The following is a 13,584-nucleotide window of genomic DNA, read 5'->3' as shown; positions in this document are numbered from 1 at the left end:
TGTTTTTCTTTTCACTAGTACATCCTTTCGTCTAGAAATCAGATCTCTTTTCCCCCTGGATCTGTTTTCTCTAGTCTCCCCACCCACTGATTGCTTGCTGTTTTACCCTCACATCGCCCAGGTTTCTCCAGCTTCCGCACGACCAAACCATTCCTCCCAGGGTGTAACATGACATCAGCATTCCTAATGCAAAATCTGTTCTATTCCAGAGACTACGTTTTATTCTAGCCCGTCCGTTCAAGGACGCCATTCGGTTCTGGTTTGACTGAACCATGGAGGATGAAATTGTCTAAGGCCCAATGCAAACTGCTGCGAGATTTGGGAAACCTATTTATTATATTCCTATTAAATATAGACCTGTTGAATTGGAGCTTTTTTTTTTCTTTTTTTCCCCGCAACGCTTCAGAAGCCCTGAGGTTTCAGGTAAGTGACATGGTAGAAAGGGAGAGTTTCCAGAAACTTCGCAAAAAAAAATAAAATTAGACTCCATCAAGGACGGTTCCATACGCTCAGGGAGCGCCCACCCGCACATCCATCTCCATCACCGCCGCCACCGGATTATCTCACCAACGAGTGAGGCTGCAAGGTTCGCGGGCCGGGCCGAACCACTCCGCCCCGCGCGGAGGGGGGGGGTCCGCGGCCTCTCGGCGGAGCCTGGCCGTTGCCCCCGCGTTGGTCCTGCCCCGGTCCCCCCTGCGCAGGCACCCACAGTGCGTCCGGCCGGCGCTTTATAGCGGCCGCCTGGGCGGATCCGCTCGCTGTTTGTCCTCCTCTCCTGCGGCCTTGCTCACCTGTGCTCCGCGAAGATGCAGCTCAAACCCATGGAGATCAACCCCGAGGTGAGCGTCCGGTACATCGTGGCCCCAGGAGCGCTGGACGGATTGGGGGTCAGCCCACGCCGGGTAGGGGGGGGGGCTCTGACCGCTTTTATTTTTTTTTATTATTATTTTTCGTTGCATTTGTCTTTCAGATGCTGAACAAAGTGAGTGGCATCTCGCGTGGCCTCGGTACCCCCCCCGCACCCCCTCCTTCCAGGAGAGCCGAGGCGGAGGCGCCCACCTGCTCCGGCGGCTTCGCAGTGACTTAGCGGCGCCCCGTTGGCTCCGAGGAGCCGGACTGGGCGCGGCCGGGGCCCCTGCATGGGGGGCGGGGTGGATGCAGGTGGAGGAGGAGGAGGAGGAGGAGGCTGCACCCCCCGGGCGAGCTCAAAGCCGAGCTCCCGAGGGCGTGGCCAGGGCCGCGGGGCCTCGGCTGCTCGGGCTTCGCGGGAGCCACGTGTGGGCCGCGCTTTGTTGCTGTGTCATCGCCCCGGCGGGGCGGGGGGCCGGGCGGGGACTCCTCCCAGGCTTTGATGAGGGTGTCTGCTTCCCCGAGCCTGGCTGCCTGGTCTCCCTTCCTCTCCGCAGGTGCTGGCCCGGCTGGGGGTGGCCGGCCAGTGGCGCTTTGTGGACGTGCTGGGGCTGGAGGAGGACGCGCTGCGCTCGGTGCCCGCGCCCGCCTGCGCGCTGCTGCTGCTCTTTCCGCTCACCAACCAGGTAGGTAGGGCGTGGGGCCCGCCGTGCGCGCCCCTCCAAACCAGAATGAGGCCTTGAGGATAGGCTAGACTCCAGGCTCCTCTTCCCACCTGGCCTAAGTGCCCACACCTGGCAACACTGCCCTCTTTCTGGGCATGGGGGTTGGGGAGGGCGTGGAGGGAGGAGCCCACACCCTGGATACCTACTACCCTGTGGGGCTCCTATTGGAATAGAGCTTATTGCGCTTGTTCACCCATCATCCACCATTGCCTCACATTTGGAGGAGAAGTAATTCCAAATTATTATCTATCCCTCGGGGGAAATAATCCATCCTACCCATAAGTCCTAGGCTTTTCTGAACCTTCCATGCCAAGGCGTGACTGGTTCTTTCCCTTTAAAAGGCTGTCACCTTGCTGTTACACGGAGGGGGATGGGCTTGCCAGAAGCACATGAAAACAATAGGTTCTTTTAATTCTCCACTTCCAAGGCCTGGGTCTCTCTCCCTGTGGTCTCCCCATAGTATTCTTCCCACTCTCCCATTTTCTACAACATGCACACTTGGGTTTTAGCCTCACCAGTGTGCTCTTGCAAAAAAAAAAAAAAAAGCTTAATCATTTGTATACGGTTCCGGTACGGGAACCTCCTTCCACCTCTCTCCTCCTCTTTCCTCTTTGGCCGTGTGGGTACGAGACATAGGTGGGCATTAGAGCAGTCTTGGAACTACCTTTTCATTTCCCTTTAGATGGTCTTCCTCTACAAGTGTGCATCAAAAGACTGAGCATCAGATATAACAAAGGTAGCTGGGATAATTGTTGTCTTGCGATGTATGGAATTCCACTAATCAGCATGGCATTGTCTATCTCCTGTTGCTGTCGCTCGAACCCCTGATTTGGGAGTGGTTGAACATTTCCTATAAACGAAACTTGAGGAATTTGCATTTGGGGCATCATTCCAAAGGCAGAGTGAGTGGAAGCAGCAACAGCCTATGTCCAGGTGTTCTAGAAGCATCCTCTGCATAAATTAGGCCCTATGGGAAGTTCCAGGTGTTTCCCCTATAAATGGGTTAAACACCCTTATTAAAATTATTAGGATGTTCCCGGTGACATGTTTTTCTTATGGCCAACGCTTTTACTTAGGTGGAAACGGAGCTGCCCAAAATGGCATGTCTGATGAACGCCTGTTTGGCCAAATGAAATGCAATCTCCTCTCTTACGTGAGCCCCTCACAGCTTTCTTGCTGGAGGAAGGAACCATGATGACTCGGAGGTTTTGAGCAGCTCTCCTACGCCAGGCCTCTGGGAGGCAGTGGCGCAGCCTGCTTGTCTCTCAAAAGCCCACTGATCTCCGTTTGCTGGATCCAGTGGTTCTTGTTAGAGAACGTTTGGTTTGAACGCTTTATGTTTGAAAGAGCTCAATAATTAGGATTTTTTTTTTTAAGCTCCAGTTCAGCCTGTCAGATTTATTGAGCACCCATCCTGTGAAACAAGACACCTCCTGGGCGAAACATTAAAGCAAATTCAAAGAAAGGTTGAGGTTCTGTAGCTTGACTTCCAAACAAACCAAGTTAATTTAGAAAACGTTTAATTTTGTCTGAGAGAATTATTAAATCCTAAACGGACCACTGTAGAATATTAATATTTTAGTAAGGGTATCTACGCAAGAGCTCAAACAGCCCTAAAGGATGTGCTATCCCATTTTAAAATGTTTAACCTGGAAAAGTGAAAAACCTTAACAGTCAATGAGTCACTAAATTTAAGGATCTAGTCACGGATCCATGGTGCTAGAACTTCCTATGAGTTGGAGTTAAATGTTGATTCATGTTGCTCTGCTGGTGCCCCGGATAAGGCCTAAATTTCAGTTCTGTGTACAGTAAGGGAAGGCTACTGGGATTGGAAATATTTTGTCTGAATTACACTGGGTATGGGGACTGGTGTTTCTGTAGCATTAGCACTCTGCTTTTCACTGAGAAGTCCTACCTGTAAGGTCTTTAAAACTCGTTAGCGAAAGGTTCAGACAAGCACACTAAGTGACTGTACAAAGAGCGAATGGATGCTTTGGGGGAAATTCTACTTCCTGATCTGTACCCTCTTCCTCGCCTCCCATTGCTCATCTGTCCACAAGTGGGATAGCTGGCAAGGACAAACAAATGTCCCATCTTCCCTTTGTGGGATGAGGAGGAGTTCTGGTGAAATCAGAGTCAGCACCCTATGCCAGTTGTTTTTCTTTCATTTAAAAAAAGGGCGAGGGAGCCATACATTTCTTTAGACTGTGCCTTTACGTTAAGGCTTGTATTGTTTTTAAAGAGAGGTGTGCTAGTCCTTGGACAGAACAGAAGCAGAATGGTAAAGAGTAGTGTGCTATAAACTGGCTGGTATGCTTGGCTGTTACATTAACCAAAGCGTGGTTGGGGTGCCCATGTGAAATATGGTTGTCATTGGTGTTAGAGGAAGAAAGCTCGTTGGCTCTTTCCATTTCTGTTTAAGATCTTTAGCTTATAGAATGAAAGTGTCTGCTTTTTAACTTTGTGACATCATCCATTTCCAGCTAAAAGGCTGCGGCGGTGTCTAGACCAGCCTTGGGCAATATCCAAGGCCATTACTGCACTGCAGCATCAGGGTGGAGTCTCGGAACTTCTCGGAACCCCACAGGCTGGTGTGGGTGTGAGGGACAGGCCATTGCCTTGGCGCCGAGAGTCAGCCAACTTTCTCAAAAGGCCCGAGAGTCCATCTTTCAGGCCTGAGGGCCATATGATTCTCTGCCCTTGGCGTTGGCTGGCGTGTAGAACCGAGGCTTCTGGTCACACATCTTAGTTGTGTTTCCATGTAGGTGGTAGGACTTTCTGTGCTACCATCTGTCTTTGCGTTTTTATTCTGAGATATTAGCATGTTTGTTTTTTTTTTATATTCACAGCATGAGAACTTCAGGAAAAAACAGATCGAAGAACTGAAGGGACAAGATGTCAGCCCTAAGGTGTACTTCATGAGGCAGACCATTGGGAACTCCTGTGGCACCATTGGACTCATACACGCCGTGGCCAACAATCAAGACAAACTGGAATTTGGTAAGTGTGAGCTTTGAGACCAGTAATCCTCCAGCTTGGTTGTCCTCAAACTCACTAGTCAACAGAGCCAAATATCAACAGGACAACGATTGAAATTTCTTTGACAGCCACATTTTTTTAAACTTCTTCTGACGCCACTTATTCAAAATAGACTTGCCCAGGCCGTGGTATTTTTGTGGAAGAGCCGCACTCAAGGGGCCAAAGAGCCGCATGTGGGGCTCCAGCCGCGGTTTGTCGACCTCTGCTCTAGTTGACCTCTAGTTAACCGTCTGTCTTCACTCCCAAATCCTCAATCGTCTATTCAGCAAACACATTGCCTTCACCATTTTTGAAACCTACTTAACCAGATAGAATCTGTGGGTGAATTCTTATTTCTCTCTTTTAAGGGAAGGAAACTCATTTACTAAGAAGCACAGTTTGGCTTCCTCCACCTGGAGAGGGAAAGCAAGTGATTCAGTTTTGTGCTGATGCTCTGTGTATGCTCTTCATTTGTACGAAGCTTAGATGAGCATCAGGTGAAGGATAAAGCACACTTGAGGGCCAATTATTGTAATCCTCCTGTGTTTACTTCTCAGTGATTCTGCAGAATGAGAGATGAGGTTAAGCACTGAAACATCAACAGTTAGGTCCTGTCTTTCATGGTACCGTGTTTCATAATAACAGGAGAGAACCAAAACAGCTTAGAGCAATGATCACCAACCGGTGGTCTGCGGACCACTGGTGGTCAGTGAGGTCCGAAAGGCTGGCGGCCGCCGACTTGGAGCTGCCGGGTACAGGTGGTGAAGGTTCCTGCAGAGAGGCTCAGCAGCAGGCCGCAACTTTGAAGGGATTCAGCTGTGAACAAAGTCAGGTCAGGGGCTTGAGCCCACCTTCCATGGATGCCATGGAGGATGTAGAAGACATGAATGGGGCTCAGCCCTAAAGCTCGTCAGAGGCACAACAAGGAGCACTAGAATGTGTTAAAATAACATGGCTGTTACGTCTGATTTAGGCCAAGCGTCAGCAAACTTTCTTAAAAGGCCTGAGAGTCAATCTTTCAGGCTTGAGGGCCATATGGTCTCTGCTCTTGTTGTGCAAAAATCAGCATGACGTGAACCAATGGATGTGGCTGTGTTCCAGCAGAACTTTATTTACAAAAATAAGGTAGCAATCCGATTTCGACAGGAGGTGGGGTGGTTAAGAACAGAATAATTTCAACTAATAGTCCACACTGTGAGCAGGTCAAATACTTCTTACAAGCAAAGTGTGGCCAAGACTATAATACGGATATACTTTTGCAATTAAAAATAAAATGAAAAATCACCTGCCTGGCCATAAACATCCAGATCTTCTAGAAGTTGCTTTTCCAAATGTTAACTTGACTGAGCTGTGTTAGGCAGCTGCAGGTTGGTCCTTTCTAGTTCTTCCGCAGTGGTGGGTCTCACTTTGTTTAGTCTGCTTGTTCTTGAGATTGGCAGAGGCACTGTGATTTTTTTTGTAGTCGTGGTCATGACGGCGCTAAAGGCTCACTCTGAACCACAGCCCTCCTCATAATGTTAAGAGGATTCTATCACTTCCAGATTTTGAATAGTACCAATTTAATACACTTACATTTTTAAAGTTTAGAGCTGAAAGTTCCAGTTGAAGTCTTTTTGACATTTTAAGTTTTTCTTGGTCTAGCTGGGTAGTCAGTGTCTCCTAGACTCATCCACACTGAGCAGCGACCAAACACTTAGGTTAATCATCAGTTGTCAGCTGTCGGCTCTCTCTAGGCCGGACAATGTGGCTCTTTACATTTCTATTTAAGACCCTTAGGTTCATGTCTGTCCTGGATAACCGTATTACTAAGCTTGCACTTTGTGCCCTGAAAGAAAAATCGTGGTTGAGAACTGGTTAATTAGATTAGATTGTTATTGTTACATCCTGTATGCAATTCACATTAATTGTGCATTGCCAGGTGCTGTAGATACAGCAACAGATAAGACAGTTTCATTTTATGGCACCAAAAAGCGCACTGATATATATTACCAGTGGATAAGTGCTGTAACAAAGTGATGATAAGAGATGGAGAGATGAATTTGAGATGGGAGGTGAAGGGAGTTGGGGAGTGGCCAGGACCAGAGGAAAGCTTGGCACATGAGGAATGGAGAATTCTCGGACTCGAGTGCAGTGACGAGGGGTGGGAAAGAGAGTCTGGGGCAGATGGTACTGCCCATCCACGTCGTTGGGAGCCTTAGTAAGAATTCAGGTCGCTCAACATGACTGGCTGCAATCGTTTAAGTCACCAATAAATGTGCATCCATTTGCATTATTTTATCTAAACTAATACTTGTATTTTTTTTTTTTTTAAAGAGGATGGGTCGGTCCTGAAACAGTTTCTTTCTGAAACAGAGAAGTTGTCCCCTGAAGACAGAGCAAAATGCTTTGAAAAGAATGAGGTAGGAGAACTTCCAGAGCGTCACTTTTTCGGTAACTAGGGGAGATTTTGTGCTAACGGTTCTGTCTCGTCTGCAGGCCATTCAGACAGCCCATGACGCTGTGGCCCAGGAAGGCCAGTGTCGGGTAAGTGCAAAGACCAGTCAGGGCCAGGCCACCCAGGTGTCACCTGTGTTTTCCCTAAAATACGTGTAGTGACCTCTTACTGGGACACAGCAGATGTTGTTTTCCACCCAAGGCCAGTTGACACCGAAAAATCCTACTGGGACAATGCTTTGACCAGACCCGTTCATAAGAAATGGCTCTCAGAAATCCAGTTGGCGGTTGGCACAACCCTGAGTAAATTCAGGGTGATAGTGTTCTGTTTACATCCAAATGAGTAACACCCCACCTAGGAATTGAGCACGGCAGATATTCTTCTCGCAGACTGCTGGGTATAGTAAGATGCACAAACAAGGACTGAGTTTCCAGAAGGCTTATGTACCATTAATCTGCACAGAGCCTTCTAGTCAAATGTTAACATTAGATTTAAGTCAGCTGCACTGCCTCAGTAATGATAGTTTGCTCTGCCTCTTTCTCTTCTTGACCTTGGATGAGATACTTAAATCCCGTAAGCCTAAATTTTCTCTGCTGAAACCAATTTTGGCTCAAGGGTCCCGGGTTCGATTCCGATCAAGGGCATATACCTTGGTTGCGGGCACATCCCCAGTGGGGAGTGTGCAGGAGGCAGCTAATCGATGCTTCTCTCTCATCGATGTTTCTAGCTCTCTTATCTCTCTCCCTCTCTGTAAAAAATCAATAAAACATATTAAAAAAAAAAAAAAGCCTAAATTTTCTCTTCAGTAAAAAGTCAGTTCTGACAGCTACACTCTACTTTATTGTGCTTAGATTAGAGCCTAATATTTAGGAAATACATAAATGTTACCTGTAATTTTAAAAATATACAAGCAAGCCTGGCCTGTGTGGCTCAGTGTTTGAGCGTTGACCTAAGAACCAGGAGGTCAGGGCAGGATTCCTGGTCCAAGCACATGCCTGGGTTGTGGGCTCGATTCCCAGTAGGGGAGTGCAGGAGGCAGTTGATAATGATTCTCTCTCATCATTAATGTTTCTATCTCCCTCCCTCCCTGAAATCAATAAAAAAACATTAAAACTAGAAATATATATACACATACACAAGAAAGTTGGTTAAAGCATATTATACTTATTACATTTTTAAACTTTTTAAATTCTCATCTGAGGATAGGGATAATATATATATACACACACAAATATTTTAATCCAAACTGGAGGATATTTTTCCATTTACTTTTTGAGAGAGGGAAAGAGAAATATTGATGTGAGAGAAACACATCGGTTGGTTGCCTCCTGTATGAGCCCCGATCAGGGCCAGGGTGGAGCCTGCCGCCAAGGTCCACACCCTTGACCAGAACTGAACTCAGGCTGATGCTCTATTCACTGAGCCAAACCGGCTAGGGCTATATTACATTTGTTTTTTTTTTTTTTTTTTTTTTAACAAATTACGTTCTGCTTTATAAAATACTCATTTTCAAAAAAAATTTCTTGGCTCTCTTCAGGTAGATGACAAAGTGAACTTTCACTTTATTCTCTTCAACAACGTGGACGGCCACCTCTATGAACTTGGTACGTTTCGCTCCATCACTTGGAATCTATTACAGTTTCGTTCTTTCATACTTACTTCCTTTTACTGTATTGACATGTAGCTTTATAGCACTTCAGTATATCATTGTGTATAAAGACAACAGGGTATTCCCATGGGGGAACTTAACCCTTTGTGCCCTTCCCTGTGGGCAACTGACCTGCCAAATGGTGGCTCCAGACAGACCAGAAACGAGACCAGTCCAGCACCAGTCAAGGCGGGAGGGTTCAGTTTTTCTTCTCACTTTTACACTGCAGCTCTTTTCGCAGAGGATCTCTGGCATCATCATCCTTTTCAGACAGGAAATACTTTGGGGGAAAAGATAGATGCCTAAATGTGACCTCGTTAGTGTAAAATGGGTTTGTTCGTGTTGGGATAATTCTGTCCACTGTATATGGCAACAAGGAAGATGATCCATCTTGTAAAAGTCGTCCTTCTTGTATTAATGGAGAAAGCTGTGTTGTCTCACGTCCAGACACTGCCTCTGAGCAGGTAGCTCACTGGCAGTCATTGAGGGCACATCTCCAGGGGCCCTGCCTGCCTCCACCTTCTGCACCTGAGAGACTGAATCTGCCTTTTGCTCTGGATTCCACCCGGGGAATGGGGCACAAGTCCTTCCGTGAGGGTGGCTGGGTTGGGCTGTGATGTAGTTACTTGTGGGTGAGAATTGCCTGGGATGGATTATCCACGAGCACTTGAACCTCATTCCCAGCATGTTGCTTTATAACCAGGCTTTCTTTGCGGGAGTGGCAATGCTTTTGGGAGAATCTGAAACCTCCTTTAGGCTGGACAAGCACAGCAGCCAGAGCATGGGCATAGGAAGTTGACACGCCTGGCTTCTTTGTTGCAGATGGACGCATGCCTTTCCCGGTGAACCACGGCACCAGCGCAGAGGACTCGCTGCTGCAGGTGAGCTTCGGAATCCATCCCCAGTCAGGCTGCGCGTCTTGAGCCACGGTCGGTGGTAAAGTGCTAACACCTTTTCAGTACAGCCGGCAGCAATCTCCTGAGTTAATAGCAGTCTTTTGGGCTTAAAGATCATTTTGGTAATCCTACCTACCTTATTGTATAGCACGTGGATTTAACCAGGACCCTTCAGAGCAGCCCTGACTGACGTGGCGTGTGCCGGCTCTGGCCCACAGTGAGAATTAGCCTGAAAGCCAGGGCTCCGCCTCTCTGTGGGATTAAGGTGACCATTGTCCTCTTGCCAGGTGACATCATCGCTAACGACTCAAGGAACAGCAACCTGAGCCTTCCCTCATCCGCCCCAGGCTGCTGGATTTGGGTCAGTTTTGTAGGGAGTGTATTATGGGTTCTGGATAGGCAGTTAATTTCAGGAGCATTTTCTTCCCACTTGGTCCGCTGTTAATAGGATGAGAGAAGCAGATTCAAAACATGCCTGACAAGAACTTTTAAGATCCAGGATCACAGTGTAACCATCCCCGAACAAGTGACCACAGAAGCCTTCGTTCTGGACGAGAGCTGGGAGGCCACGCTAGGCCTGTTCACCCTGAAAACGAGTCCACAGCGGAATCAGTTTGCTGTTCTAAAGGGAAATTATTGGGATGAAATTAAAATGCTACTGCATTTGTAATACGGCTGCATTTGTATAATAATACAGCTAGTCATTTCTTTTTTTAGCACTTGCCGTGTGTAGACTGGGGGTTGGCAGAATTTTTCAGACAGAAGATGCTTTAGCTTGCAAATATTCAATTCTGTTACAGCTCCAAAGCAGCCCATGGACAGTGGATAAATGAATGTGTGTAGCTATTGCAAAAAAACAAGCAAACAGGCAGCAGCTCGATTTGGTGCCCCGGCTGCAGTTTGCAGACTCCTGTACTAGGTGCTCTTCTCAGTGACTTAGAGCTCTTACGGAATCCTTCTAAGGATACTGGGAGGCAGGTATTATTTTACACATGAAGAAACTGAGGTGCAAAGGGTGATGCCCAAGGTCAATGACGTACATGGCAGAGCCATGGCTCCCATCTTTGCAGTCTGTCTCTAGAGTCTGTGCACAGTCACTGTACAGTACTGCCTTTCTGAGCGATAGGCCTGCCTTCGGAACAGCACAGACCCTGACGCGCTGGTGGGCCAGGTATGCCTCTCCAGGACGGAGGGTCACGTGCTCCAGTTGGCTGATATATACACCTGAGATCACTGGGAGCTAATTCCTGGATTTACAGGGGGTTGAGAACAGTAATAGCGAATGAGAACTAGACCTAGAGAAGCAGGATCCGGGAGATTTGCATGAGAGAGTCAGCATTTACTTATGGAAGAGTAAGAACGGAGGCACAATTTCTGGTCATGACCCATTTGGGGGAAAGCTCCAAATCTCTGAGGTCCATTCTGACTCCTAGCTGACACTATCCTGAGACCATGAGATGCACCCCCCCTATGGGATACCTAAGACCGTTATGTGAGGAGAATGTATGGGGTGAGGGGAAGGTAAAACTTTATTGTTCAAAAAAAAAAAGAAAAAAAAACCCCACAAAAAAACAAAAACGGTTCTAATTAGAATCTCTTTTAAAAGTAAGTGAATGTAAACTAGCACCTTAGTGAAAATTGAGTCAGGCTGGTTGTATATAATTAAAGATGTTTTAGGATTTCTAAACTTGACACAAAATTTACTTAAACCAATGAGAAAATACATAAGCTTAAGCCAATCATTCTAAACTTCAATGACTTAGGTCCCAACTCATGTATATGAGTAGAAAGCCTTACAGGTATGGAATATCAGTGTCTTAAAATTCTGACAATAAAATGTGATGCCAGTCTAGACTCCCTTTAGTTTTGCTAAGTTGTTTCAAAGCAGAATGAAACTCTGCCATGGTGGATCTTCTTTTTAATATATATATTTTATTGATTTGTAAAAAAATATATATTGATTTTTTTTTTTTTTTTACAGAGAGGAAGAGAGGGATAGAGAGTTAGAAACATCAATAAGAGTCAGCTGCCTCTTGCACACCCCCTATTGGGATGTGCCCACAACTAAGGTACATGCGCTTGACTGGAATCGAACCTGGGATCTTCAGTCCATAGGCCGACACTGTATCCACTGAGCCAAATCCCTTTCAGCTCAAGGCGTTTTTAAAACCTAGAATTTGGTAAATAGCTAATACAGACATACTTCTGAGATATTGCGGATTTGGTCCCTCTATGATAAAGCAAATACAGTGTCACCATAAAGCAGCTTGCAATCTTCTTGCTGGTGGAGGGTCTTGTCTTCATGTTTAGAAGTAACATCACTTATCTATACCTGGAAGACCCTGTATGGGAACTTTTGAAGATAACAGTTAAACAAAAAAACAGCAATAAGAAACTGTAAAATTGGAAGCCATGACCAATGTGACTCAGCTGGGCATCGTTCCAAGCACCCAGAGTTTGGCAGTTCAATTCCCGGTCGGGGCACCTGCCTTGTGGTGAGCTGGATTCCCCATGGGTGATGTGCAGGAGGCAGCTGATTGATCTTCCACGCTCACATTGAGAGTGCTCAGTAAAGCGAAATGCAGTAATCAATTCTCTGTTACTAGTCTTTGTGATCTAGAGTTCGTAACACATCTCTTATTTATGCCTGGAATATATACCAGGAATGTAAATTTCTAAGGCTCTTTGGTAAAACGTTTACTTGGAAGAAGTTTGTCTCTGCCCTGGGAACTTCAGAATTAGAACTTTTGTGTTTTGTTGTCAAAACCGGGCACAAGGTGGGAGGAACAGGGCATTCGCTGAGAGGATCAAAGGAGTCCAAGCTTCTGAAGTCAGATCTGTGATGCAAGTCTGTCTCTCCCTTGACCTGATTTTTTTTTTTTCTCTTAAGCCTTGGGGATTAAAAAAAAATGTATTTTTATTGATTTCAGAGAGGAAGGAAGAGAGAGAGAGAGAGAGAGAGAGAGAGAGAGAGAGAGAGAGGGGGGGGGAGGAATATCAATGAGAGAATCATTGATCGGCTGCCTCCTGCACACCCCACACCAGGGATCCAGCCTGTAACTCTGGGCATGTGCCCTGAATGGAATCAAATTGTGACCTCCTGGTTCATAGGTTGATGCTCAACCTCTGAGCCACTCCCACCTGGCAAGCTGGATTTTTAAGTTTAATGGGAAGTTTACAGTTGACCAGGGTGAACTTGGAGGCCAAAGGTTCATTTTGAGCTGTTGCTGTTTGTACATTAATGACATTCCTCCTTTTCAGGATGCTGCCAAGGTCTGCAGAGAATTCACCGAGCGGGAGCAGGGGGAAGTCCGCTTCTCTGCTGTGGCCCTGTGCAAGGCAGCGTGAAGTCCTGTGGGAAGGAACTAGCTCTTCTCCCCTCCGCCCTTCTCTATCGAAACACACTCCTACCAGTGTAATCTGAAAATGCTTGTGTTGTAGACAACAGCTGTTCTCCTTTGGTTCTGTAGCTATATTCCCTCTTGATCACACCCAAGCGCTAGCCGAGTTCAGCTGTCAATTGAAGAGTTTGATGTAAGCTTCAGATGGCGAAGCATTTCCCCATTATATGTCTTGTCCTTCAATATATAATGCTTTAAATGGCTGCTTTGTTTTGTGTCTGAAAGGCCTTGGATGTGGTTTCAGTTGTTTGTCCTTATAAGAAATAAAACTTTTCTGCTGAAAAGAGGGAAGCCGAAACTGGTTTTTATTCTTTTGCCTTCCCTTCATTGTACCTGAAATACCTTGCATAATAGTGGAGGTATATATCTTCCATATAAATAACTCATAGCCTAGGTAAAATTCAAATATACTAGAGGCCCGTTGCATGAAATTTGTGTACAGGGTGGAGGGGGGGGGGGGCAGGGTGGTGGTGATCTCAGCCCAGCCTGCACCCTCTCCAATCTGGGACTCCTGGACATCCCTCTCACAAGCCTGGATTGCTGGCTCCTAATTGCCTGCCTGCCTGCCTGGTTGCCCCTAACTGCCCCTATACACACCCCTCCCCCCACCACT

General features: G+C 46.7%; 1 protein-coding gene across 1 annotated transcript; it reads left to right on the top strand.

Annotated features, from left to right (window-relative positions):
* Nucleotides 1-690: 690 nt before the first annotated feature.
* On the top strand, nt 691-13,257 carry UCHL1 (ubiquitin C-terminal hydrolase L1). Its single transcript, XM_036417741.2, has 9 exons — nt 691-839; nt 971-982; nt 1,407-1,535; nt 4,424-4,574; nt 6,906-6,991; nt 7,068-7,115; nt 8,564-8,630; nt 9,497-9,555; nt 12,832-13,257. The coding sequence occupies exons 1-9, from the start codon at nt 807-809 to the stop codon at nt 12,916-12,918; spliced, it is 672 nt and encodes a 223-aa protein (XP_036273634.1). The 5' UTR covers nt 691-806; the 3' UTR covers nt 12,919-13,257.
* Nucleotides 13,258-13,584: the final 327 nt, after the last annotated feature.

Source organism: Pipistrellus kuhlii, unplaced genomic scaffold, assembly GCF_014108245.1.
Source record: "Pipistrellus kuhlii isolate mPipKuh1 unplaced genomic scaffold, mPipKuh1.p scaffold_m20_p_1, whole genome shotgun sequence".
Classification (NCBI taxonomy): domain Eukaryota; kingdom Metazoa; phylum Chordata; class Mammalia; order Chiroptera; family Vespertilionidae; genus Pipistrellus; species Pipistrellus kuhlii.
This window is presented reverse-complemented; position numbering and strand designations above follow the sequence as displayed.

Excerpts from the sequence above, each read along its gene's own strand:
- UCHL1 (XM_036417741.2), top strand. The coding sequence starts at position 807 with ATGCAGCTCAAACCCATGGAGATCAACCCCGAG. Across the intron at positions 1,536-4,423 it reads TCTTTCCGCTCACCAACCAG|CATGAGAACTTCAGGAAAAA; the intron begins GTAGGTAGGGCG and ends TTATATTCACAG. Across the intron at positions 9,556-12,831 it reads CAGAGGACTCGCTGCTGCAG|GATGCTGCCAAGGTCTGCAG; the intron begins GTGAGCTTCGGA and ends CCTCCTTTTCAG.